This window comes from Typopeltis vanoorti, chromosome 10 (genome assembly GCF_054136105.1).
Source record: "Typopeltis vanoorti isolate ZY-2024b chromosome 10, IOZ_Tvanoo_1.0, whole genome shotgun sequence".
In the NCBI taxonomy this organism is placed as follows: domain Eukaryota; kingdom Metazoa; phylum Arthropoda; class Arachnida; order Uropygi; family Thelyphonidae; genus Typopeltis; species Typopeltis vanoorti.
The window spans coordinates 85,805,251-85,829,492 of record NC_143558.1 but is presented as its reverse complement, the minus strand read 5'-3'; the positions used below and the strand labels follow the sequence as shown (position 1 = coordinate 85,829,492).

The window sequence follows — 24,242 nt, the reverse complement described above, 5'->3', positions numbered from 1 at the left end:
TTTTAGGAAGTTTTTGGAAAACTTGACAGTTGGAATATATTAGTAGAGGATTCCAAAAAAGGGAATCTTAAACTGTCAACAAGTGAACAGTAAATAAAAGGAGATATTAAGTAGATGATCTGTCTCAGCGTATGAAGAAATGCTAATTGAAAAGTTTTGTCTTCTGTCTCAAGGACACCAGTGATATTATTTTATTGAAGCAAGTGATGGAATTAGTGAAATCTGAAACTGTAAAGTGGATGTAATGAAGAGGTCTACTTTGATACAGTGTTTATAAAGTGATAAAGAAAATTGTGTTTTCTCTGGTAATGAACTGATGATCTGTATGTCTTGTAATTAATTTGCCTAGGTTAAGAATATTTAAATACAGTGTAACAGTGAAGATGATTGGAACAATACATGCTAAATAAGGAAACACTGCATAGTCCCATGGAAGTTGAGAAGTTTTATATTCTGAGAAAAGGCCTGATAAATAACTGACTCTAAGGAACATTTACTGTTTGTAGGAATTTGTTGTGAAAACAAAATGTTCAGTCTGATAGATTGATTAAATCTCGGCTCTGGCAAAGTTCCAAAGGAGTAGAAAGAGGGGGAAAAAAGGGGATCTAAGTCTGTGGTAAAAGTATGGGAAAAGTTGGTCAAACAAAGAATTCAAGAATGAATAGGTAAGGATATGATACTCTAAGAGGGGGCAGCATAACTTTTATGAATGGTCAGTCATGCCTTAGAAATTTACTAACTTTTTATAACAGAATGACAGATGAGTTGGATAAAGGGGACAATTACACAATGTTGATGCTGGATTTTGAAAAGGCATTTGACAGGATACCACATGGAGCTATGTTACACAAACTCCATGTGGTATTTGGATATGGACATGGAACAAATGGGAAAAGGTTATCAAATTGGTGATATAGGGGCAGCTGATAAACAGAAACCAAAAAGCAACATATAATTTGATTCTAACAGCTTTTTGAATTTTAAACTACATTTCAATAAAACGAAATTGTTATCACTGTCTTCATCAGCTCTGGAGGAACTTTTTCATGATTTTACTTGATTTTTATATTTATATTTCCATTACTATGACATATTTCCATGACATCCATTATGTTTTGCTTATACTGTCAGGCTCTTTAAATCATTCTGCAAATGCTCTAATCACCTTGATTGACTACTACCTTACCGAACTTTGCATCATCATCAGCAGCATACAACTGAATATCTCCCTTCAAATTATTTCCTATATCATTTATGTACAAATTACACAGCAGTAGTCCAAGCACAGAACTTTGCAGCATACCATTAGAATCCAGGAAAAAGCAGATGACTAATGGTGTGCTGCAAAGTTCTGTGCTTGGACTACTGCTGTGTAATTTGTACATAAATGATATAGGAAATAATTTGAAGGGAGATATTCAGTTGTATGCTGCTGATGATGATGCAAAGTTTGGTAAGGTAGTAGTCAATCAAGGTGATTAGAGCATTTGCAGAATGATTTAAAGAGCCTGACAGTATAAGCAAAACATAATGGATGTCATGGAAATATGTCATAGTAATGGAAATATAGATATAAAAATCAAGTAAAATCATGAAAAAGTTCCTCCAGAGCTGATGAAGACAGTGATAACAATTTCGTTTTATTGAAATGTAGTTTAAAATTCAAAACGCTGTTAGAATCAAAGAACGAATTAGGACAAAAATTGGCCCAAATGAAACATGGATAACCTGAAAATAGAGAAAAACAAAAGAATCTATAAACAGAAGACTGATGAAAGCATTAAATGGGAAAAAAGCAGAAAGATAAACACAGAAGGTAAGTTGACCAATTATAAGAACAAAACCATCAAACCATCCAATGACTGCACAGGAGTTAAAAAATGCAGAGAAGAAAAAGAAGAATGGTATAGAGTGAGATGTGCAAAGAAATAGAAGATTTAACCAAGACTGGAAGAATCGATAAAGCATATAATATATTAAAAGGAATGAGCCATCAAAGGAATGAAGAAGAAGCACAGTCATTAAAAATAAACATGGGAGCATTCATAGATAAGGGAGAAATTTCTGAAAGATTGAAGAAGTAATTAGAACTCTATAAAGGAAAAGATCTAGACAACATAGAAGATAAACAAGACTTGATGCAGAAGAAATTGGTCCCAACCATATTACAAGATGAATTTGAATGGACACTAAATGAACTGTCTTCTAACAGGCACCGGATGTTGATAACATTCCCTTGGAATTAATAAAATATTCAGGAAATATTACTAAATCATACTTTTTCAAGTTCATAAAAGATATACATGAAACCAGAACCATTCCCAAAGACTTTATACAATGCTCTGTTATTCCCATTCCTAAAATAAATAATACAGACCAGTGTAAAAATCATCGAATAATAAGCTTGATATCACACACTCTTCAAAAATATTACTAAAAAGTTATACAAAAAGATTAACAAATAAGGCTGAAGAATATATCAGCAATGATCAGTTCTTCAGGAAACAACAAGGGACAAGGCATGCAACCTAGCTCTTAGAACAATTACAGAATGAGGATTTGAGAAGAATAAAAATACTGTGATAGTTTTCCTTGACCTGGAGAAAGCCTTTGATAGTCTTGACTGGAACCAAATGTTCCAAATCTTAAAAACAATAAAGGCAGATTGGAGAGATAAATCTCATATTTATTCATTATAAGCATCAAGAAGCCCAAACAGAAACAATAAACGGCAAAACAGAAACAGCAAGGATAAGTAGTAAAGGTGTACGGACAAGGATGTTTTCTTTCTCCAATACTGTTTAATCTCTACACTGAAGAAGCAATAAACAAATTAACAGAAACAGGAATTAATATAAATGGAATTGGAATTAACTTACTATGATTTACTGATGATATAGCAGTTATTGCTGACAATGAAGACAAACTGAAATCCACCCTGACAAAGATGGAATAAATTTTCACACAGTACAACCTAAAAAGTAATTACAAGAAATGTAAACTACTAATCACAAGTAAAGGGAATCCCATGAAAAGAAACAATAACAACCCCATACAACAGGTAACTTCCTTTAAATACCCATCACAGAAGATGCCAATCACATATAAAAGCAAAAATAAGCTACAATAGAATAAACATTTTTATTAATAAAGGACTCAGCCTTCAACTAAAAAAGAGACTGGTGAAAAGATACATATGGAATACAGCATTGCATTTGTGAGGCTTGGACTTCACACCAAAAAGTTGGAAGCATTTGAACTTTGGTGCTGGAGAAGGATGATGAGAATTAGCTGGATAGAAAGAAAGACTAACGAAGAGGTCCTAAATATGTTTCAAGAAGAGTGGTTACTAATGAACCACATCAATAAGAGAAGAAAAACCCTAACTGTACACCACCTGAGGCATGGAAGACTGGTTACAGAAATAATGAAGGGGACAGGAAGGAAGAAGCCAAGAGGCAGACCACGAATCTCCTATATAAACAAGTTAACGACAATAACCAGAATAAAAAACAAGAATTCAAAGGCAAGTGAGCATTATCCTTTCAGGTTAAAGTTAAGTTGTTGTTTTTATTATAAAGGTATATGTCATTTAGTAGAATTTGAATTCTTTTTTCATGTTTTGTTGCATTCATGATTGATAACTGTATTGCCCTTATCTGTTTTTAAAAACTAGGGTATGGTGCAAAAAAAAAAAAAAAAAAAAAAAAAACAGTACTGAACTTGGACACCCCTTTCAGTACACGTACTATGAGATATGCCATTCGACGGCATGCATATTAACAGAAGAGCACGTGTAGAGTCTATGCCATTACATTTAGCTGTAGCAATAGTTTTGATGGAAGAAAAGACGTTTATTGTTGAGCATAATTTTTGTTCATACGAAGTTGGAAGACCAAATGGTCCAAGCATATGACATGTTTGTGAACAGTTTGTTCACTGTTTCCATAAGCATACCCCAAGAAATAGTGTCATCATTGCCTTTATCTGCTGCAAAAGGCATTCAGGGAGACCAAGAACTGTTAACACACATGAGAATCACAGGTGTGTACTGGAGCAAGTGTTACAGTCTCCGAAAAGCAGTCAATGCTGAACAGTGTTATGACTTGGGATATGGAAGCGATCATGACAGAGAGATCCTTAAGGAGCTGAGTGCCTTTTCATATGTCATTCAGGTGCAGGTGGTTTCATTCATTTCATGTCCACATGGTTAGCTTAGTGGCTTTGCGCTTCGCAACCATATGCCTGGGGAAGGAGTGTCATGGGTTCGATTCCCATCACCGACGTGAGGAGCTTAAAGATCTATCTTAGCCATAGCCAAGTTAGCCGGTCTTGGGCGTTGACAGCAGGGTTTTCCCTCCCCAGTTTATCTGGGGTTTTTCATCCCACAAGCAGGCAAACCAGCCACGTGAACACAAGGATCTACAGCCATAAATACTTAACCCCCATTTCGTACGTCATTAATGTTTAACAGCAATGGATTATGCTGCATAGTGGGAATACTGTGCATGCTGGCCAATGTTTATGAAGATCTATCCTTCTTCCATGATGTCTGGTTCTCAGATGAAGTGCATTTCCATCTAAGTGGTCATGTAAACAGACATATCTATAGGTTTTTTGGTTTCTTGAGACCTGAATTTGTCCAAGAGAAACTCCTCAAAGTGAGGTCACTGCATGGTGTGCAGTTTCTGGCCTAATAAAAAAAACATTCCATTTCGTGCACAAGTATTCCGATAGGATGGAGTAACCTGTCACACATCATGTGGTCTAGAGCCTATTTATCAGACCACTTTCCCAAGATGCTCATTTTGAGGTTCACAGAATTCCCAAAACATTCTCCTGATCTCACATCACTTGATACCTTTGTTTGGGGTATGTTGAAGGAATGGGTATTCCACTATGACCTACCTTCAAACCTTGATGAACTGTAGGATAAAATAACCCTTGTTTTCAAAGATGACAGAGAACCTTCGCATGCACTACAAAACCTGTCTTGAAAGACAAGGTGTCCATTTCAAGCACATCATCTATCGTCGTATTTGACCAAGATTCTACAGATAGTTGTGGATGTATATATCATCGTGTAAAAATAGATTTCTCTGTTAATAAGTCCATAACATAAATTGTTGTCATTATTCAGTACTGTTATTTGTGCCATACTGTACAATGTTTTCATCTTCCCTAATATTTTGTAGAGTTAACTGTTCCATTTTGGAAGTATTTCTGTCTGGAAGATTCAGCTGAGGTATGGAAGCTCTTTTTGTACAAATAAAGTCTGCTACATCTCTTGGAGCTCTCTTAAGTCCTTTCTTGACACTGGCCATGATATTTCTCTTGGGAATACTACTTGGTGACAATGCAAAATTAAAACATCATGACAAAATGTTGAGTTCAGACTTGGATACTGTGCATAAGGATATATTAGTGACTACTTTGTTATGAAGAAAATGTTCATTGAGTTTGTTCTCTGCAATCAGGTTCTTCTCCACTCACCTTATTAATAAGATGATACACCTTTTCATGCAAAATATTTGACTTCTGCATTACTTCAACCTTGGTATATCTTCTGGGTCTGGCTCCCACTGATGAAACCCCAATAAAGGTTGAAACCGGTATGGGTGGTGGCCCTTCCCATAATGCATAGCATTATGCATGTCCAAAAGGATGTGTGCTTGCATAGTGGGATACTAAGGCAATCAATATGAAGTAATTAGCTTCTATATACCAGTAGCCTAGTCATGATGATTGTCGTGTAAACTTTATTTGCTTACATTTGGCTAAAGGATTAAACAAGAATATAATTTCTTGTTAAGTTTAAGTTATAACCAAGTGAAAAAACTTTCTGCTCTCCATTCTTTCTTTGCTGACTGTGGAAATGTATATTCGGAATTTTCAAAAGCAAGTCTGTCCAAACTGTTCCAAATGTTAGTAGATAGAGAAGATGATAATTCTAAATAATGTATGTACAATTAGTCATTGATTTGAGAAATTTGCATTTTGTGTTGTTTACACGTATGACAACCTCTGTTCCATGGTAAACTCTCAAAGCTGGGTTAGAGATGAACTTGCAATGCAGCCTAATTTTTTTTTAAATTTAATTTAAAAAATTGTAAATTATTATAAGCATTTTTATAATATACAATATTCAATAAAAACATGTGGCAATATTATAATATGGTGCTGTAGGTCCTATGTGTGAACATGACTGCTTAACAAACCATGTCATCAAATATATAAAATAAAAAATACAGGCCTAAAATTGATCTATGAAGTACTTCCACTAAGTATTGATGCCCTTTGGCTGAAAAGACCTGGGTTTGGAAAAGAGGACAAAGGATTCTTGGGGTCCTGTTGAGGACACAAAGAATCCTTTATCAGGGCTTTTCCTGTGAATATGAGTTAGCCAGTTCCAGAGGTGGCAGGATATTTTCCTCCCAGAAACATGGGTTTTTCATCCCATAAAACAACCAGCCAGAAGAACACACAGACACATTTTATAGACATAGCACCTAATGCTGATTGAATTAACTGCCCTAGCCAAGAGAGGCCACTGAGCCTAACACAAAGGGGAAGATGGGAGCACCCCTCCCCTCCCCCAGTCAGAGATTACCACAAACTACCTTGCAAACTAACCAAACATTCCAATTTCTTCAACCTGAAAACAAGTTTATCATGTAAAATCTCTATTAAAATTTGACAATAACCAATTAGAAAAACAAGATTCACCATATACTATAAATTTATATAATCAGTAAAATAATATAACATAAAATAATATGTTTGCAAATTATCAATATCAAACTTTAATTAATATTAATATTTATTATAATAATTTACAAATTAAAAAATATATAAATATAAACATTATTATTATTATTATTATTATTATTATTATTATTCAGGCCTTGGAGTCAAAAGCCTCATCGTGGGAGGTCCTTCCTAAGAACATAAAGTCTGTCAAGACTCATCGAGGGGAGGTCCCCCCTAAGAAACACAAAGTCTATCATACCACTCCTTAAACTCATTGACTGTTCTCGCTCTCACCACTCCATCAGACAATTCATTCCACGGTTCAGCCACCCTCCATGCAAAGAAACCACTCCTCACCCTCTTGCTCACAGTTTCCTTTCGTAACTTCCAGGGATGGCCTCTTGTCATCACTCCTTCCCACAGTTAAACCAAGCGAAAGAACTCCCCAGTGTCAACCATGTAACCACCTCTCAACAGTTTAAAAGTCTCAATCATATCACCTCTCCTTCTTCTATCCACCAAACTCTGCAGTCCACATTTCCTCAGCCGATCCTCATAACTAAAATTGTACAGTCCTGAAACCATCTTTGTCATCTGTCTTTGTACCCTTTCCACAGTTAATTTATCCCCTTCAAATCCTGGGGACCAAATCTGAGAACAATAGTCTAAGTGTGGTCTGATCAGAGACTTATATAACGGAATGATAACCCTTTTATCTCTGCAGGTCAGTGTCCTACTCATAATTGCAGCAATCCTCTATTACCTTCACCACCTTTGCAATATTTCCCCTAAATTTCAGGTTTCTATCAATCACCAACCCCAGATCTCTTGTCTCCCATACTTCCTCCAGTATAACTCCTCCCATAGAGTATGTAGCATCCCATCGATGTTTCCCAAACCTCAAGACCTTACATTTTGCTGCATTAAACTGACACCCCATTCATTTGCCCATCTATCTAGCTTATTCAAATCCTCTTGCAGGGCTACCACATCTGCACTATTACTAATAATCCTTCCCAGCTTCGCATCATCTGCAAACAACTGAATATACTCTTGCAATGTCATTGATATAAAGGTTAAACAATATAGGTCCTAGTACTTAGCCCTGTGGGACCCCACTTGTAACCCTCTACCGCCTTGAAACTGCTCCACCATACACAACTCTCTGATACCTATCAGACAGCCAATCCTAAATCCAGTTGACCAATCTGACATCCAGACCCATTTGCTGCAACTTAAATATCAGCTTATCTTGTGGCACCCTGTCAAATGCCTTCGCTAAGTCAAAGAAAATTGCAGTATATGCCTTTCCCTCATCTAATGTTATTGTAATTTTATTATAAAAGGCTCGCATATTGCTAAAACAAGAGCACCCTTTCACAAATCCATGTTGACTCTCACGGATAACACCACCCTCATTTGCCCAATGCTGTATACGGTCCCTCACTACTTTCTCCAAGATCTTAACACCTACTGATAACACACAAACTGGCCTATAATTAGACACTTCCAGTCTGCTACTGCCCTTATGCAATGGCACTATCTTACCTTCCTTCCATTCCCTGGGCACCTTTCGCCCAGCCAGACTTTCATTGAAAAGCCAGGTCAAAGGCACTGTCAGTTATCTAGCACATTCTCTCAAAACTCGTGGTGAAATACCATCCAGTCCCACAGCTTTACTGACATCCAGAGTACTCAGTATCTGAAACACACTCTCCTCCTGTACCTCTAAACCTCAAACCTGAGCTAACCCTCTAGCATTAAAACTGACTCCTCTAGGATGAAATACTCCAATAAAGTGTTAATTGAACAATTCCACTATGTCCTCTGCATCAGTCACTCTATTCCCATTTTTATCCCACAATATCATTCTTCCACAGTCATTTCTCCTCTTACTGGTCACATAGCTAAAAAATTCCCTAGGATTTTCTTTGGATCTTAGGGCCAATCTCCTCTCATATTCCAGTTTCGCTTTCCTTACCACACTAGTCACTCTTCTGGCCTGTGTCTTATATTCTTTATGCATCTTCTCTTCACCTGTCTCCTTATATCTCTTCCATAGCCTCTTTTTCGCATGAAATTCCTGTTTAATATTGTTTGTCATCCACTTTACTCCAAATTATGTCCTCTTCTTCACTCGTGGTATACAACTTACCCTTGCTGCTAACAAATATTCTTTCACAATTTCCCACGCACCAATGATATCCCGGCCTTCCAATTCCTCCCTCCATGAAACTTCCCCAAGTTGACATCTAAGACTATTATAATCACCTGCTTTATAATTCCACATAAGTTCCCGTCTCTTTGATATTACTGCATGTCTTTTCATATTTCCAAGTCAAAACCATATGGTCACTCTCTCCAACTGATAACTGGTGAGAGAGATATGTCATCTTAGTTATTATCAACTCTTCTGATGCTATAATCAAATCCAAAACTCTTGAACCGCTTGTTCCCTCTGTTACATGTTGCCTAAGACATTTGTCCCTCAAGAATTCTAGAAATTCCATTCCCCTATTGCTACATGCATCTTCCTCTCTCCAATTTATACTACTGTAGTTAAAATCTCCCATAACAATCATTCTTCTTGCACTTGCCAAACTTAACTGTCTAAACATCTCCTGGTCCACATCCTCTGTGCTCCTGGGTCTGTAGCAACACCCCACAAAATATCCTATCTTGCCCACCTTTACCTCACACCATATGCTCTCAAAATCATTTGTCTCACTGCCTTCCAAAGCCTCCACTCTTAGAGGACATAGGTCGTCACTTATCATAAGCAGTACCCCACCACCACCACGCAATCCCCTCCAATCCTGTCGAAAAATGCTGTACCCAGCGACTTCTATTCCTGTTATTATATCCTCTTCTGTCAACCACGTCTCAGTGATCCCAATAAGTTTTAGCCATGCTGATGCTAAATGCGCCACCAATTCCTCTCCCTTATTCCAGATACTCCTGGCATTAGTGTAAAGCATACAAATGCCATTAAATGCCATTGTTTTTATACTCAGCATTATCTCCTCTAGACTCCACTGGGCTCAGTGTTACCTGATGTCGTCTCCCTTCTCCCAAGTATCCATTCCCACAAGAGGCTACCCCTGCTATCATCCTCCCTGGGACACACTGACTCGTTCAGAACAGCAATTGCTCCTGATGCCTACGTCCTTCCTCATTCAAATGTAAGTGGTCTCTCGCATACAATTCCTCTCTTTCCTCAAACGCACTCCAAGCATCCACATATACCAGTCCTCTCTTGTCACACATTCTCGCTATTATGCCATTCAATATTACTGCTCTTCTGCTCAGGTCGTCATTATCATACCTAGGCATTATAATATATATTACATCATATTTATATTAATAAATAATATTAGTGTTATTAGAAAACTTTAAGACAACTTTAGTATAATTCTGTTATTAATTTATGTACCTTTCTTTATCACGATGCTTTAATTTCAGCTTCAGCAAGTTTTTAGGTGCTGCCATCATTAGAGTCTGTTCTGTGGATTTATATGCATTTTGATTCTGTATAATATAGCACATAATCATAGTTATTGTAAAAAGAAAGCAGAATTAAAAGTTTAGATTTCTTTCTTTTAGAGAAACTTGTGCCATAGTTTTATGAATTATTTACCTGTAAACCAAGGTAAAGGTAATAATTTATTATAAGGTCATATGTTTCAGTCTGAACATTACAGATCATCTTCAGTGGCAAAAAACAGTTGATACAATGTAGAATGCAAACAATGGATTTATTTGAAATAGAGTGCACCACGTAATGTTATATTTCTAATAACATTATGTTCTAACTGAGGAAAAGGTTAATCATCACAGTATTAAAAAAAATAATAATAATGATACATTATTCTAATCAGACTTTCCCATATTTTTAATAACGATAGGCAGTCATTCCAATTCAAGTTCGGGCAGTTCAGCAAAGCTTCATCACTCTCCTTGAATAAACATTCTAATTTGGATTAACAGTGATGTAGTAGGCATGTTTCAGACCAAAGAGTTTTGTGGTCTATGTCTACTTTGTGTTGAGCCAATCCACATTTATCAGATTTCCTGTGGAAAATATATGATGGATGCTCTTGTAATCTCTTTTCTATTTAGCATTCAGTTTGTTCAAAGTAGTATAGACGGCAGTCCCAAAGAACTTGATATAAACATCGGAGAGAGCTTTTATCTTTTGAAGAGGAGGAAATAAGAGTACAAATTCTACAACCTAGCAGAAGGAACAACCATGGGAAGTCCTCTCTCTCTCTCTCTTGCTCTAGCCTACTTTTACTTAGAACATCTAGAAGTCATTCTCTTTTCATCCATACATCCTCAACCTTCATTTTGATATACTGGCAACATTTTTGCTGTGTGGCCTCACAAAGAAACTCGACTAACATTTTTAGCTACTATTAATACTTTACATCATCATATGAAATTCACTATGGAAATTGAAAAAGACAACAAATTATCTTTTCTACACGTTCTTCTCATCCATTCACCACCAGGTGATTTAACCACATCTGTTTATCAAACGCCTGCTTTCACTGGATGCTATATTCTTGAATGATCTACACACCATCCTTCTCAAAAGACAGAATCATAAAATCTAATTCGACGAGCTAAGACTAATTGTTTGACTCTTCATCAATTACAGGAAGAACTCTCAAATATCAAACAATATATGAAATTAAATGGCTTCTCAGAAAGGACTACACAACATCTATTTGACTCCTACAAGCCTAATCTAAACAACAAGGAAACAGTACACCAAGTTCCAATCCCATACAATTCTGGCGTTTCAGAACCGATTTCCAGAATTCTAAAGAAATATGATTCAGTAGCTACTTTTATACCCATCAATAAACTCTCAACTTATTTCCCCTCTTCAAAAGAGAAATGCTCTCCGATCTCTCCCAGGTGTATACCAAGTTCCTTGTGACCAGCATCCATACTACATCGGACACACTGGACACTCAATAGAAAAGAGATGACAAGATGACATCAATCATATATTTTCCACAGGAAATCTGATAAATCTGGATTGACTCAACATAGAGTTGACACAGACCACAACATTCTTTGGTCCGAAACACACCTACTACATCGCTGTCAGTATAAATTTGAACATTTATTTAAGGAGAGTGCTGAAGCCTTGCTTCACCACCCAAACCTGAATCAGAATGACTGCCTATCATTATCAAAAATATGTGAAAGTCTGATTAGATAACGCATCATTAATTTTTTTTTTTTTTTTTTCAATACTGTTATGATTAACCTTTTCCTCAGTAAGAACAAAAAGTTACTGGAAATATAACATAACATGGCTCACTCTATTTCAAATAAACCATTTGCATTCTACCTTGTATCAACTGTTCTTTGCCACTGAAGATGGTCTGTAATTTTATGATGGAAATATATGGTACTTATGCATAAATAATTCATAAAACAAACACACACACACATACATTCCTGAAAGTCAAATAATTTCTTGACTGAAGTAAGACAACATACAATATAGATTATGTGAATCACCAAAATTTTATACCTGTAGTTCACATCCTAAATAAATTATAAAATCCATTGGTATCTTGAGCAGAACTCAAGATAGACACCATCAGTATAAGAAATATCAATGGAAAAGAGATGGAACTGGCAGAGGAATCAGAGAAGTTCCATGCTGATAACTAGTATTACCAAAACAAAGAAGACAAAAAAAAAAAAAAAAAAAAAAAAGATAACATTCTTCTAAATAACAGACAGTAATCAGGGAAATGAAAGAGTAGATATAGCACTCGACATAAAAATAAAACCTCATGAATGGCAAGCAATTTCAACAGAGTGATGTAAGCAAACATCAAAATGGGGAACTGGAAATTAAGACTTTTCTATACTATGGTCCCACAGAAGCTTCTATTACAGAATTTTTCAAATCATTAAAGAAGACAGCTGACAAACATAAAGGAAAAAGTGATCCTTGTTGGAAATCTAAAAAGCAGAGTAGAAAAATGAATACCAGATATACAAAAATGTGTTTCAGAAAATTTAGAAGAGAGACAGAGAGAAAAGCTAAAAATAATTACAAGCATCAGCTGTATGTTCTGTTCAGGACACAAACTGGTCATCACTAACACTATATTCCAAAATAAAGAACATGCACAAATTCATATGGAGAGAAGACACAAGAAATAAGTCTCACTATACTGTTGTTGATAGGGGTATCTTCATGCTGGATCAGAACACAAGATTATTAACTTAACTTAATCCTCTTCACTCCACCTGGGAGCATAGGTCTTCCACCACTATTTCCTTCACTGCCCAGACTCTGTTTTTTGCTTCTGCTTTTATTTGGGTCCAGTTTTTATTAATATTTGTTATTTCTTTTAGTACTGTTCTTTTCCATGTTTCTCTTGGCCTTCCTCGTCTTCTTTTACCCTGTGGGTTCCAATCTATAGACTGTTTTACTATTATTTTATCTTATTTCCTCAACACATGCCCCAACCATCTCCATTTCATGGAGGGAGGAATTGGAATGCCGGGATATCATTAGTGCGTGGGAAATTGTGAAAGAATATTTGTTAGCAGCAATGGTAAGTTGTATATCACGAGTGAAGAAGAGGACACAATTTGGAGTAAAGTGGATGACAAACAATATTAAGCAGGAATTGCATGCGAAAAAGAGGCCATGAAAGAGATATAAGGAGACAGGTGAAGAGAAGATGCATGAAGAATATAAGACACAGGCCAGAAGAGTGACTAGTATGGTAAGGAAGTCAAAACTGATGAGATGAAATTGGCCCTAAGATCCAAAGAAAATCCTAGGGAATTTTTTTAGCTATGCTGCCAGTAAGAGGAGAAATGACTGTGGAAGAATGACATTGTGAGATAAAAATGGGAATAGAGTGACTGGTGCAGAGGGATAGTGCAATTGTTCCATGAGCACTTTATTGGAGTATTTCATCCTGGAGGAGTCAATTTGAATACTAGAGGGATAGAGCAGGTTCAAGGTTTAGAGGTGCAGGAGGAGAGTGTGTTTCAAATACTGAGTACTCTGGATGTCAGTAAAGCTGTGGGACTGGATGGTATTTCATCACGAGTTTTGAGAGAATGTGCTAGGGAACTGACAGTGCCTTTGACCTGACTTTTCAATGAAAGTCTGGGTGGGGGAAAGGTGCCCATGGAATGGAAGGAAGGTAAGATAGTGCCATTGCATAAGGGCAGTAGCAGACTGGAAGTGTCTAATTATAGGCCAGTTTGTGTGTTATCAGTAGTTGTTAAGATCTTGGAGAAAGTAGTGAGGGACCGTATACAGCATTGGGCAGATGAGGGTGGTGTTATCCGTGAGAGTCAACATGGATTTGTGAAGGGGGTGCTCTTGTTTTAGCAATATGCTAGCCTTTTATAATAAAGTTACAAGAGCATTAGATGAGGGAAAGGCATATAATGCCATTTTCCTAGACTTAGCAAAAGCATTTGACAGGGTGCCATATGATAAGCTGATATTTAAGTTGCAGCAAATGGGTCTGGATGTCAGATTAGTCAACTGGATTCAGGATTGGCTGTCTGCTAGGTATCAGAGAGTTGTGTATGGTGGAGCAGTTTCAAGGAGGCAGAGGGTTACAAGTGGGGTCCCACAGGGCTAAGTACTAGGACCTATATTGTTTAACCTTTATATCAATGACATTGCAAGGGGATATTCAGTTGTTTGCAGATGATGCGAAGCTGGGAAGGATTATTAGTAATAGTGCAGATGTGGTAGCCCTGCAAGAGGATTTGAATATGCTAGATAGATGGGCAAATGAATGGGGTATCAGTTTAATGCAGCAAAATGTAAGGTCTTGAGGTTTGGGAAACATTGATGGGATGCTGCATACTCTATGGGAGGAGTTATACTGGAGGAAGTAGGGGAGACAAGAGATCTGGGGTTGATGATTGATAGAAACCTGAAATTTAGCAGACATATTGCAAAGGTGGTGAAGGTAATACAGGATTGCTGCAATAATGAGAAGGACACTGACTTGCAGAGATAAAAGAGTTATCATTCTGTTGTATAAGTCTGTGATCGGACCACACTGATCACAGACTTAGACTATTGTTCTCAGATTTGGTCGCCAGGATTTGAAGGGGATAAATTAACTGTGGAAAGGGTACAAAGGCGGATAACAAAGATGGTTTCAGGACTGTACCATGTTAGTTATGAGGATCGGCTGAGCGAATGTGGACTGCAGAGTTTGGTGGACAGAAGGAGGAGGGGGTGATATGATTGAGACTTTTAAACTGTTGAGAGGTGGTTACAGGGTTGACACTGGGGAGTTCTTTCACTTGGTTGAACAGTAGGAAGGAGTCATGACAAGGGTCCCTGGAAGTTATGAAAGAGAAATGTGAAAAGGAGGGTGAGGAGTGGTTTCTTTGCATGGAGGCGTGGTTGAACCATGGAATGCATTGCCTGATGGAGTGGTGAGAGCAAGAATGGTCAATGAGTTTAAGGAGTGGTATGATAGACTTTGTGTTTCTCAGGGGGAGAAGGGGACTTCCCCTTGATAAGTCTCGATAGACTTTGTGTTTCTTAGGAAGGATCTCCCACGATGAGTCTTTTGACTCCATGGAGGCCTGAATAACAACAATAATAATAATAATAATTTCCTTTCACATATCTGTTGCAACATAGGTTTCTGGTTTGTTCTCTGCCATAGTTCTTCATTTGATATTTGTTTTGGCCAATATATTCCCAGTATCATTCTTAAACACTTGTTTAGGAAGACCTGGGCACTGTTAACTATATTTTTGTTTAACATCCAAGTTTCTGATCCATACATTAGTATTGTCTTTACATTTGAGTTAAATATTCTCATTTTAGTTTTCATAGACAAATTCTTGTTTTTCCAGATATTTCCAAGTTGGTTGAAAGTTGAATAAGTCAGCTGTTTCCTTCTATTTATATCTTCAGTAGTTTCTCCTTTTATTGATACTATTGAACCAAGATATATGAATTGTTCTACTTCTTTAAGCTGTATTTCTTCTATTGTTATTTGTTTATTTTGTTTTGCATTTATTTTCATCAACGTTGTTTTATTTTTATTTATCCTAAAACCAACTTTGTTAATTGTCTCTACAAGCGTTGTTGTCTTTTGTTCTATATGTTGGTGCTTCAAGTGAAAGTAAGCAGATATCATCTGCAAAATCTAGATCGTGGAGTTGGTTTTGAAGTAACCATTGTAGGCCTGTATTTCCATGAGATACTTTTCTCATCATTCTATATCAGTCTACAACAATTAAAAACATAATAAATTTAGTTTAATCCTTTATCCAAGTGTGAGCAAACAAAGTTTGCGCGTGAAAGCATCTTCAGGACTGGGGTAAGGTGGTACAACACCAAGGCACTCCTTGCAAAGGTGGAGCAAGCTGCCAACACTCCTATCTCAGTATCTCCCATAATGCAAAACACATCTCCTTGCGGATATGTCTAATGTTATGGGAAGGGCCACAACCCAGACTAGTTTCGACCTTTATTGAGGTCTCTTCAGTGGGAGCCAGGCCCAAGTGGAAATACCAGGCAGAAGCATTAGCAGGTCATCTTTACCTATAGGAGTTGCCAAATGGTGTGCCACCCTTTTTTAATAAATTACTCTGGATTTAGAGAAAGATGTTGAAAGTTTATTTTTCACTTGGTTAGAGTATAATAAATTTAGTTTAATCCTTTATCCAAGTGTGAGCAAACAAAGTTTGCTCACACTTGATCACATCCTTTATCCAAGTTACGTGCTTTATCCAAGACTGGGGTAAGGTGGTAGTAGGTACCACCTTACCCCAGTCCTGAAGATACTTTCAGGCGCAAACTTTGTTTGCTCACACTTGGATAAAGGATTAAACTAAATTTATTATACTCTAACCAAGTGAAAAATAAACTTTCAACAATTAAAAACATAGTAGGGGAGAGTATACAAACTTGCCATACTCCTGTCTATGTTTTAAATGGTTCTGAGAGGGTATTTCCATGGATTACTTTAATTTCAAAATTTTCATTCATTTTTTAAATTATTCTTTTTTTTTTTTCTGGGAGTCCATAATTTCTAAGTAATTTCCATAGGGAAGATCTGTTTATACTGTCAAAAGCTTGTTCAAAATCGATAAAATTTAAATATAAGCTTGCCTGCCATTCCAATGATCATTCTATGATAATTCGTAAAGTAGCAATGTAGTCGGTGCATGAACTACTGGCTCTAAATCCTGCCTGTTCTGGTCTTAGTTGTTTTTCTATTTCTATTTTGATTCTTTCTAGTATTATCCTTGCTAGTATTTTACTTATAACACTCAGCAATGTTATACCTCTCCAATTTTTGCATTCAGATAGGTTCCCTTTTTTGGGTAATTTAACCAGTAATCCGTTATTCCATTCCTTAGGCCACTCTTCTTTCTGCCATATCTCATTTAGTAAGGGATATAATATCTCTGCTATAAGTTTAGGATTTGCTTTTAGTATATCGACTGGTATGTTGTCTGCTTCTGGTGCTTTACCTGTTTTGATCTGAGTTATTGCTTTTGTAATTTCTATTTTTGTTATTTCATTCAAATTTATATCTAATGATGCATTTTGTTCATTTAATTCTAGGATCTGGTCACCATCAGTCATTTCTTGAAATTTCTCTGAGAAGAATTCCACCCATCTATTTATCTGTTCTTTATCATTTAATAATAGTTTTCCTTCTTTATTGTATATAGGAACTATTCATTTGTTTCTTTTTCCACTTAATTTCCTTGTAATATCATACAACTTTCTAGTATCATTTATATATGCAGCATCCTCAGCCTCTTGTGCTAGATTCTCTATGTATTTTCTTTTATCATTTCTTGCATTTCTTTTTATTTCTTTGTAAATTGCTCTATATCTTTCTGCTTGTTCTTGTTCAACATTTTCACCAATCTGTAACAGTTTCTCTTTTATTCTATCTCTCTCTTTTATTTTTAATTTGGTGTTTTCTGATATCCATTCCTTGTCTGTATTAGTTCGAAATCCCAATATCTTTTCTGATGTGCTCATTAGTATGTCTTTAATCTTAGTCCATTTTCTCTCTATGTTATCTCCTTCTCTTTTTTCGAGTTTATCCTATTTATCCTGTAGAGTTGTTATAAATTTATTTCTAATCTCTTTGATTTTAAGTTTTTCAATTCTAAACCTCTTCCTATTGTGCACTGTTTGTTTATTTTTAAATATTTTTACTTTTATGGTAGCTGTTAGCAGAAAGTGATCTGAATATACTTCTACTCCTCTTTTAACTCTGACATCCAGGAGTGATTTCCTCCAATTCCTTGATATAAGTACATGGTCTAGTTGATTCTTTGTCTTTCTATCTGGTGCTATCCATGTCCACTTGTGTATTTTTTTTATGTTGGAAGAGACTCCCTCCTATTACAAGCTAATTGAACATACAAACGTCTATAAGAAACTCTCCATTTTCATTTATTTCTCCTTCTGCATACTTTCCCATAACAGTTTATTTATTAGTATTATCATTTCCAACCTTAGCATTAAAGTCTCCAATTATAAGTTGCATAACACAAGATTATTAAGTGGTAATAAAGAACGAGTGAACAAAAAGAAAAACAAGTTAAAGAGAAAATTATTTACAGAGACACAATGATCAGGACAGTAGTTAATAGTAATTAATAAACATGATAGTGTGACAAAATCATGTTTCCCTGGAGCAAAAATTCACGATATTAGTCACACAATTCAGATGCAAAAAGGTAAGTTGAAGGAATTGATTGTTGTCTAGGTTGGCACAAATGATTTGAGAAGTGAGAAGTATTCTATGAGGGGCAATGTAAAGGAGTTGTTAGAAGAGGCAAAACTGAAGAGCGAGAAGGTGCGTAGTAGGAGACTTACTCCTACCAAGCACGCTATGATAGAGATGAACTGAGGAAGAGGGCGTTGCTAGTTAATGAGCATACAAAGGTTGTGCAGAAAGAATGATGTAGGATTTGCAGATCTGTGGTCTGTATTTGAGGGAAAGAAGAATTTGTACAATGCTGATGGACTAAATCTAAATGATTTTGGAGTTAGGTGTCTAGAGAGAGAGAGAGAGATTTGTTCAACGAGCATGCTGAAACGCAAATTCAGGAAAACTTAAGCAATTAGGGTGGAAGCAGGTGAGTCTGTGTGAAGGCACCCCATGAGACAAGTTAAGTGTGAGAATGATCACAAAATCTAGTCTCTCAAGCAAAAATATCGAATAGGGTAGTCAATTCATGAAGTAAATGTGGGTGGGGACCTAAAGGGATGCTGAAGTTTCCATATATTAATGCCAGAAGTATCAGGAACAAGAGGGAGGAGTTTTTGGCATTATAAGTTATATGCATTAATGAGACTTGACTAAGAGCAGACAACACAGTTATAGGAATAAAATGTGAAGGGTTTAGCATTTTCAGGGAAGATAGAGAAGACAGGAATGGGGGGAGCACTGCTGATGACTGCAGACAAATTGCAGCCAAAAAGAATAGGAGATAGGTGGGAGGGTGGTTGTTCATTTGAAGCAGTCTGGTACGAGATTAAGGCCAGTAAGACAAAATATACAGTTGGTTGTTGCTATAGGCTAGGGAGTTCCCTGGAAGACTTGCATCGACAAATTAGTACAATGAGTATAGATCAAGTGATTATTATGGGGGGGGGGGGGACAACTATAGAGAGATAGACTGGAAGGAAGAAAGATCACATGCCAAGAAGGAAATGGAATTTATACACCTACTGAGAGATAATTACTTGAGGCAACATATAATGGAGAGGACTAGGGAGGGGAGGGGGGGGTATTGGACCTGGTCAGAGGATCAGAAGAGCTATCAATAACCAATGTCACCACATTGCCTCTGATTGGTGAAAGTGATCATTCAGTCTTGACTTGGGAGATTGTACAACATGAGGAATATTCTGCCAAGAAGAAATATGTGAAACTATAAGGCAATGATTATGACAAACCCAGGAAGAAGTTTAAATTTGTACCATGGCATAAAGCACTGTAGGATAAGGATGTCAGTAGTGCATGAGAGATAGTTAAGGGTCATCTAGAAGAAACAATATTAAATTGTATACCTAAGGTAAGGAGGGTTAATCAGGTAGGAGTTAGATGGATGAGTAATATCATTAAGCACGAGCTACAGAAGAAGAAAATGCTGTGGAGGGTTAATAAAGAGAAAAGTGACAAGTACAAAAACAGTACAAGGCTCAGGCAAGAAAAGATGAGGCATGGCAATGAAGGCAAAATCAGATTATGAAAAGAATCTAGCCAAGCAGGCCAAAGGAAATCCCAGAGAGTTCTTTTGTTATGTGACAAGTAAGAGGAAGAATGATTATGGAAGATTAATTTTAATGAGTGATGATCATGAGGTGACAGAAGCAGATAAAATAGTCAAGTTACTGAGTGACCACTTTGCAAGGGTATATCATCCTAGTGAGGTTGCTATTTTAAAAAAACTAATGTGGAAACAGAGGTGGATAAATTGAAGGTTCTTAGGATATTGCAGAATCTCAATGTAAATACAACTGTGCGATTAGATGGAATATCAGTTCTGGTTTTGCGAGAATGCACAAGGGAACTGGCAATGCCTCTGATTAGGTTCTTTAATTTAAGTCTCAGCTCTGGTAGAATTATAAGTACCATATTTGCTGAGTATAAGATGCACTGGCCTATAAAACACCCCCCCTTTTTTATGCAAATTTTTTAAGAAAAAAAGATTTTTTAGATCCTATTCCTGATTCCACCAAGTTCTTATCATTTTCTCAGTTGAAGGTGGCCCGAAATGCCTCTCTGCAGCCCTGTTTCCATGTTCTTTAGCACAGCAATCACACGTAGCTTGTATGCATTATTGTAGCAATGCCGACGTTTTTCAGTCATAATTTACCAAGAAATTTTGAGAAAATTTAACAGAAGAAATTTATCACTGTTCACAAAAACCACAACAACAATTGGAAAGTTGAAACGTACAGGAACACCGTTGTGATGGTCGATGACAGAGCATGCGCATCTACTGAACTCTACGTAACTGGAATGCTCTCACACACCGCAAGGAAGCAAAAAGAAATCGTGTAACTCAGAACAGAGAAAATTTCCAGAAATGAAAGTAATAAAAAACTGAGTATAGGCATATAAGACGCACCTGTTTTTCAGACCTACTTTCAAAGAAAAAAAGTGCATCTTATAAGCCAGCAAATACGGTAAGTGGAAAGAAAGCAAAATAAAAAGCAAAAGGGAGGTTCTAAGACTGCAGTAGCAAATTATACACCAATCAGGATCTCAGGTGTGGTGGTAAAAGTACTGTAAAAATTGGACAGAAACAGAATTCAAGAATGGATAGATAGAAATATGATACTGTATGAGGGTCTAACATGGCTTTGTGAAGGGTTGGTCATGCCTTAGTAATTTACTAGCTTTTTATAATACAGTAACACAAGAATTGGATAAAGGAAAAGACTATACAGTGATTCTGCTGGTATTTTTGCAAAGCTATTTGACAGAATACCACATGAAACTCTGTTATACAAATCAGAACAAATGGAGATGGATATCACACTGGTTAAGTGGATAAAAGGGTGCTTGCTGGACAGATATCAAAAAGCGGTATATGGAGGAGCAGAATCGAGGCAAAAACAGGTGACTAAAAGTGTGCCCCAAGATTCGGTGCTCGAACCATTGCTGTTTAATTTGTACATAAATGATACTGGAAATAACTTGAAAGGAAATATTCAGTTGTTTGCTGATGATGATGATGCAAAATTAGGTAGAGTAATAGTTAATCAAGGCAATGTGGAGAGCTTGCAGGATGATTTAAATACTGTCCAGTGTTCTCCCCATATATTTTTACCACCGGTTGGAATGAAGCATTAGCTGGGCATACAAAAATTTTGAATGGGTTAAGAAAGATCCTTTTTCATAACAAATTAAAATAGTAATTTTATTAGAAATTATTTCAAACAAGGATAATATTTTATATAGTAACTATAACAAACAAAACTAGGATTTTTTATATTTTCTCATTAAGTAATGAAAACCTTGTAATGCTCACAGCTTAAAATTCTATACATTAATTTTTTTCTTCTTCTTGAAGTCCAGTTGTCAGCAGCTTTTTCGTAATTAAAATCTGTTGGATCTGGTCCAATGCGATTCCTCATACAGGTTTTTATCCTTTTTTAATGAAGAGAAACCCCTTTCACATTCAGCTGTGCTCACAGATTGGCCAGTCCAACAGCAGCTAGTTTTGCTAAATTTGGAACTCTTTGAGCTCTGATGTTGTTGCTAATTTCAACAGTATTTGTCTTAGATCTATATTTTTGTATGACTGTCCATTAATCATTTTTGATGCAACTGCCCATTATAGTTTAGTACTTTCATAGTTTAAAACTGCAGGACTTTCATTTCTAGAATAATAATCACAAAGAATCTCAGAAGCCTCACATTGATTGTACATTGATCATGACTTCCATATTTCATACATGTGGAACACATCATTCCATTATCTTTCACAACTAACCAATGGAATTTTTTAAACCACTCACTCTTAATACCCAATAAGCAGTGTTTAGATGCATGTTTTACATTTGAAAGAGACTCTGCAGAAATCGACGATTCTGTTATTGGTTTGGTGTCTTTGCTACTATGCTTATCAGTTTCATTTTTGTTAAAATAACTTAATGTGGTTTTCTGACTTGACTTTTTACTCATTATGGGGTAATTTAATAAATACAAAATATCATTGTTATTAAATTAATCAGAACAAATCACTGAATTGTGCACTGACAGTAATACCTGAGACACATAATGTGTGTTATGTCGCAATTGTACTATTTATAAGTATTAATTACTAGGAATGGGAATTGGCATCACTTGAGACTGATGTCATAGTCCTCGAGAGTTTCGAGATCACAACTGTATTTGATGCGCAGGCCTATTTTCTTTTACAAAATAAAATATTAAATACTTGACTCACGATTTTCGGACAAAAACCATTATTAAGAAAAATAAATATAAATTTTTAACATCGATTTTTGCTTTCGATTCAAATTTGCTCAATTTTCACAATTTATTTCTTTCAAACATCAAAATTACGTCTCTTTCGTAAAAGATCTTCTTTGCAACTGATACTGTTGTATTTGAGATCTCAATTTTTGTCTTCTTCCACATAAGGATTGGTGTGCATCAAAATGAATATTCAAAGCTCTTGAGACTGGATTGCAATGCAAGAAATTGAGCTGGTTTCACAAGTATTGAGACTCTCCAGTTAGATTTCTGATCACTACTAATTAAAAAATGTCTTAAATTATTTTTCCATTCTTGCTCATTATTTAGCCATGTCAACTCGCAACATTAATTAGCAGGGCAGTCAGTAAAACCTGCTAGGCAGTTTGCCAATTCAAAAGGTCCTGGGAGAACATAGCTGTCTTGCATTTCGGGACAAATAGATTATAAGTTACGTATCACATTGATGGTGCTGTACTCCAGGAAATAGATGAAGCTAGAGATTTAGAGGTGGTGATAGACAGAGAGTTAAAGTTTAGGGGGCATACTGCTAAAGTAGTCCCCATAAGATTACTTGGCTATTGAAGAACACATTAACAAGAAGAGATAAGGAAGTTATTATTCCTCTTTATAAGGCTGTGATACGTCCACATCTGGATTACTGTGCTCAAGTCTAATCTCCAGGGTTTCTTGGGGATGTGGAAGCAGTGGAGAAGATTCAGACGAAAGTGACCAAGATGGTGAGTGGTCTGTGGAATGTTCTCTATGAAGATAGGATGAGGATGTATGGATTGCAGAAGTTGGTTGATAGAAGAAAAAGAGTAGATATAATAGAAACATTTAAGTTGCTTAAAGGGTTTTCTAGGATTGATGCAGGTTTCACCACTTGGTTGGAAGGACCAAGTGGTCACCAAGGGGCCACAAGGGGTAATCCTTGGAAGTTGAATAAAAGTGTGGTTAGTAGAGGTGTGAGGACTAGATTTTTTACTTGGAGAGTTGTGAATGAGCGGAGTGGGTTGCCAGAGTCAGTTGTGCGTGCTTTGTCTGTTAATATAAGTTCAACGAGAGGTATGATAGATTGTGTGGATAGTTTGGTTCTGCTGCAATGAGTCATCGGACTACAAGGTGCCCATACAATAATCTTCTTCTTCTTCTTCTGCAGCTTCTCCCACTTAAGTGGTGTCACTGTTGATGATGAGTCTCCTCCACATCCTCCTGTCTTGGGCTGTCACCACATCCAAGTTCTTCATCCTCAAGTCCTCTTCTACCAGTTCCCTCCATCTCTTCTTTGGCCATCCATGCTTCCTCCTTCCATGCACATCCATCTGCATGACCCTTCTTCCCACATATTCGTCCTCCCTCCTCATCACATGACCAAACCATCTCAACCTTGCCTCCTGTATCTTCGCTCCTAAGTTCGTAACTTTCACTGTTCCCCTCACATAATCATTTCTCAGACGATCCTTTCTGGTCACGTCGCACATC

The 24,242-nt window shown here is 36.5% G+C and overlaps 1 protein-coding gene across 4 annotated transcripts in view; it reads right to left on the bottom strand.

The window, feature by feature from the left end:
* The window catches only part of LOC150102560 (uncharacterized), a 144,501-nt gene that overhangs the window by 100,111 nt on the left and 20,148 nt on the right, over positions 1–24,242 (bottom strand). For 3 of the 4 annotated variants that reach the window (XM_090399237.1, XM_090399236.1, XM_090399235.1), the window contains exon 2: positions 10,184–10,278. In XM_090399237.1, the coding sequence (XP_090255363.1) occupies positions 10,184–10,242 (59 nt within the window). In that variant the 5' untranslated portion in view covers positions 10,243–10,278. Of the gene's footprint in view, positions 1–10,183; positions 10,388–24,242 lie in introns of all 4 variants that reach the window. The other variant, XM_090399234.1, reaches the window with a different exon arrangement.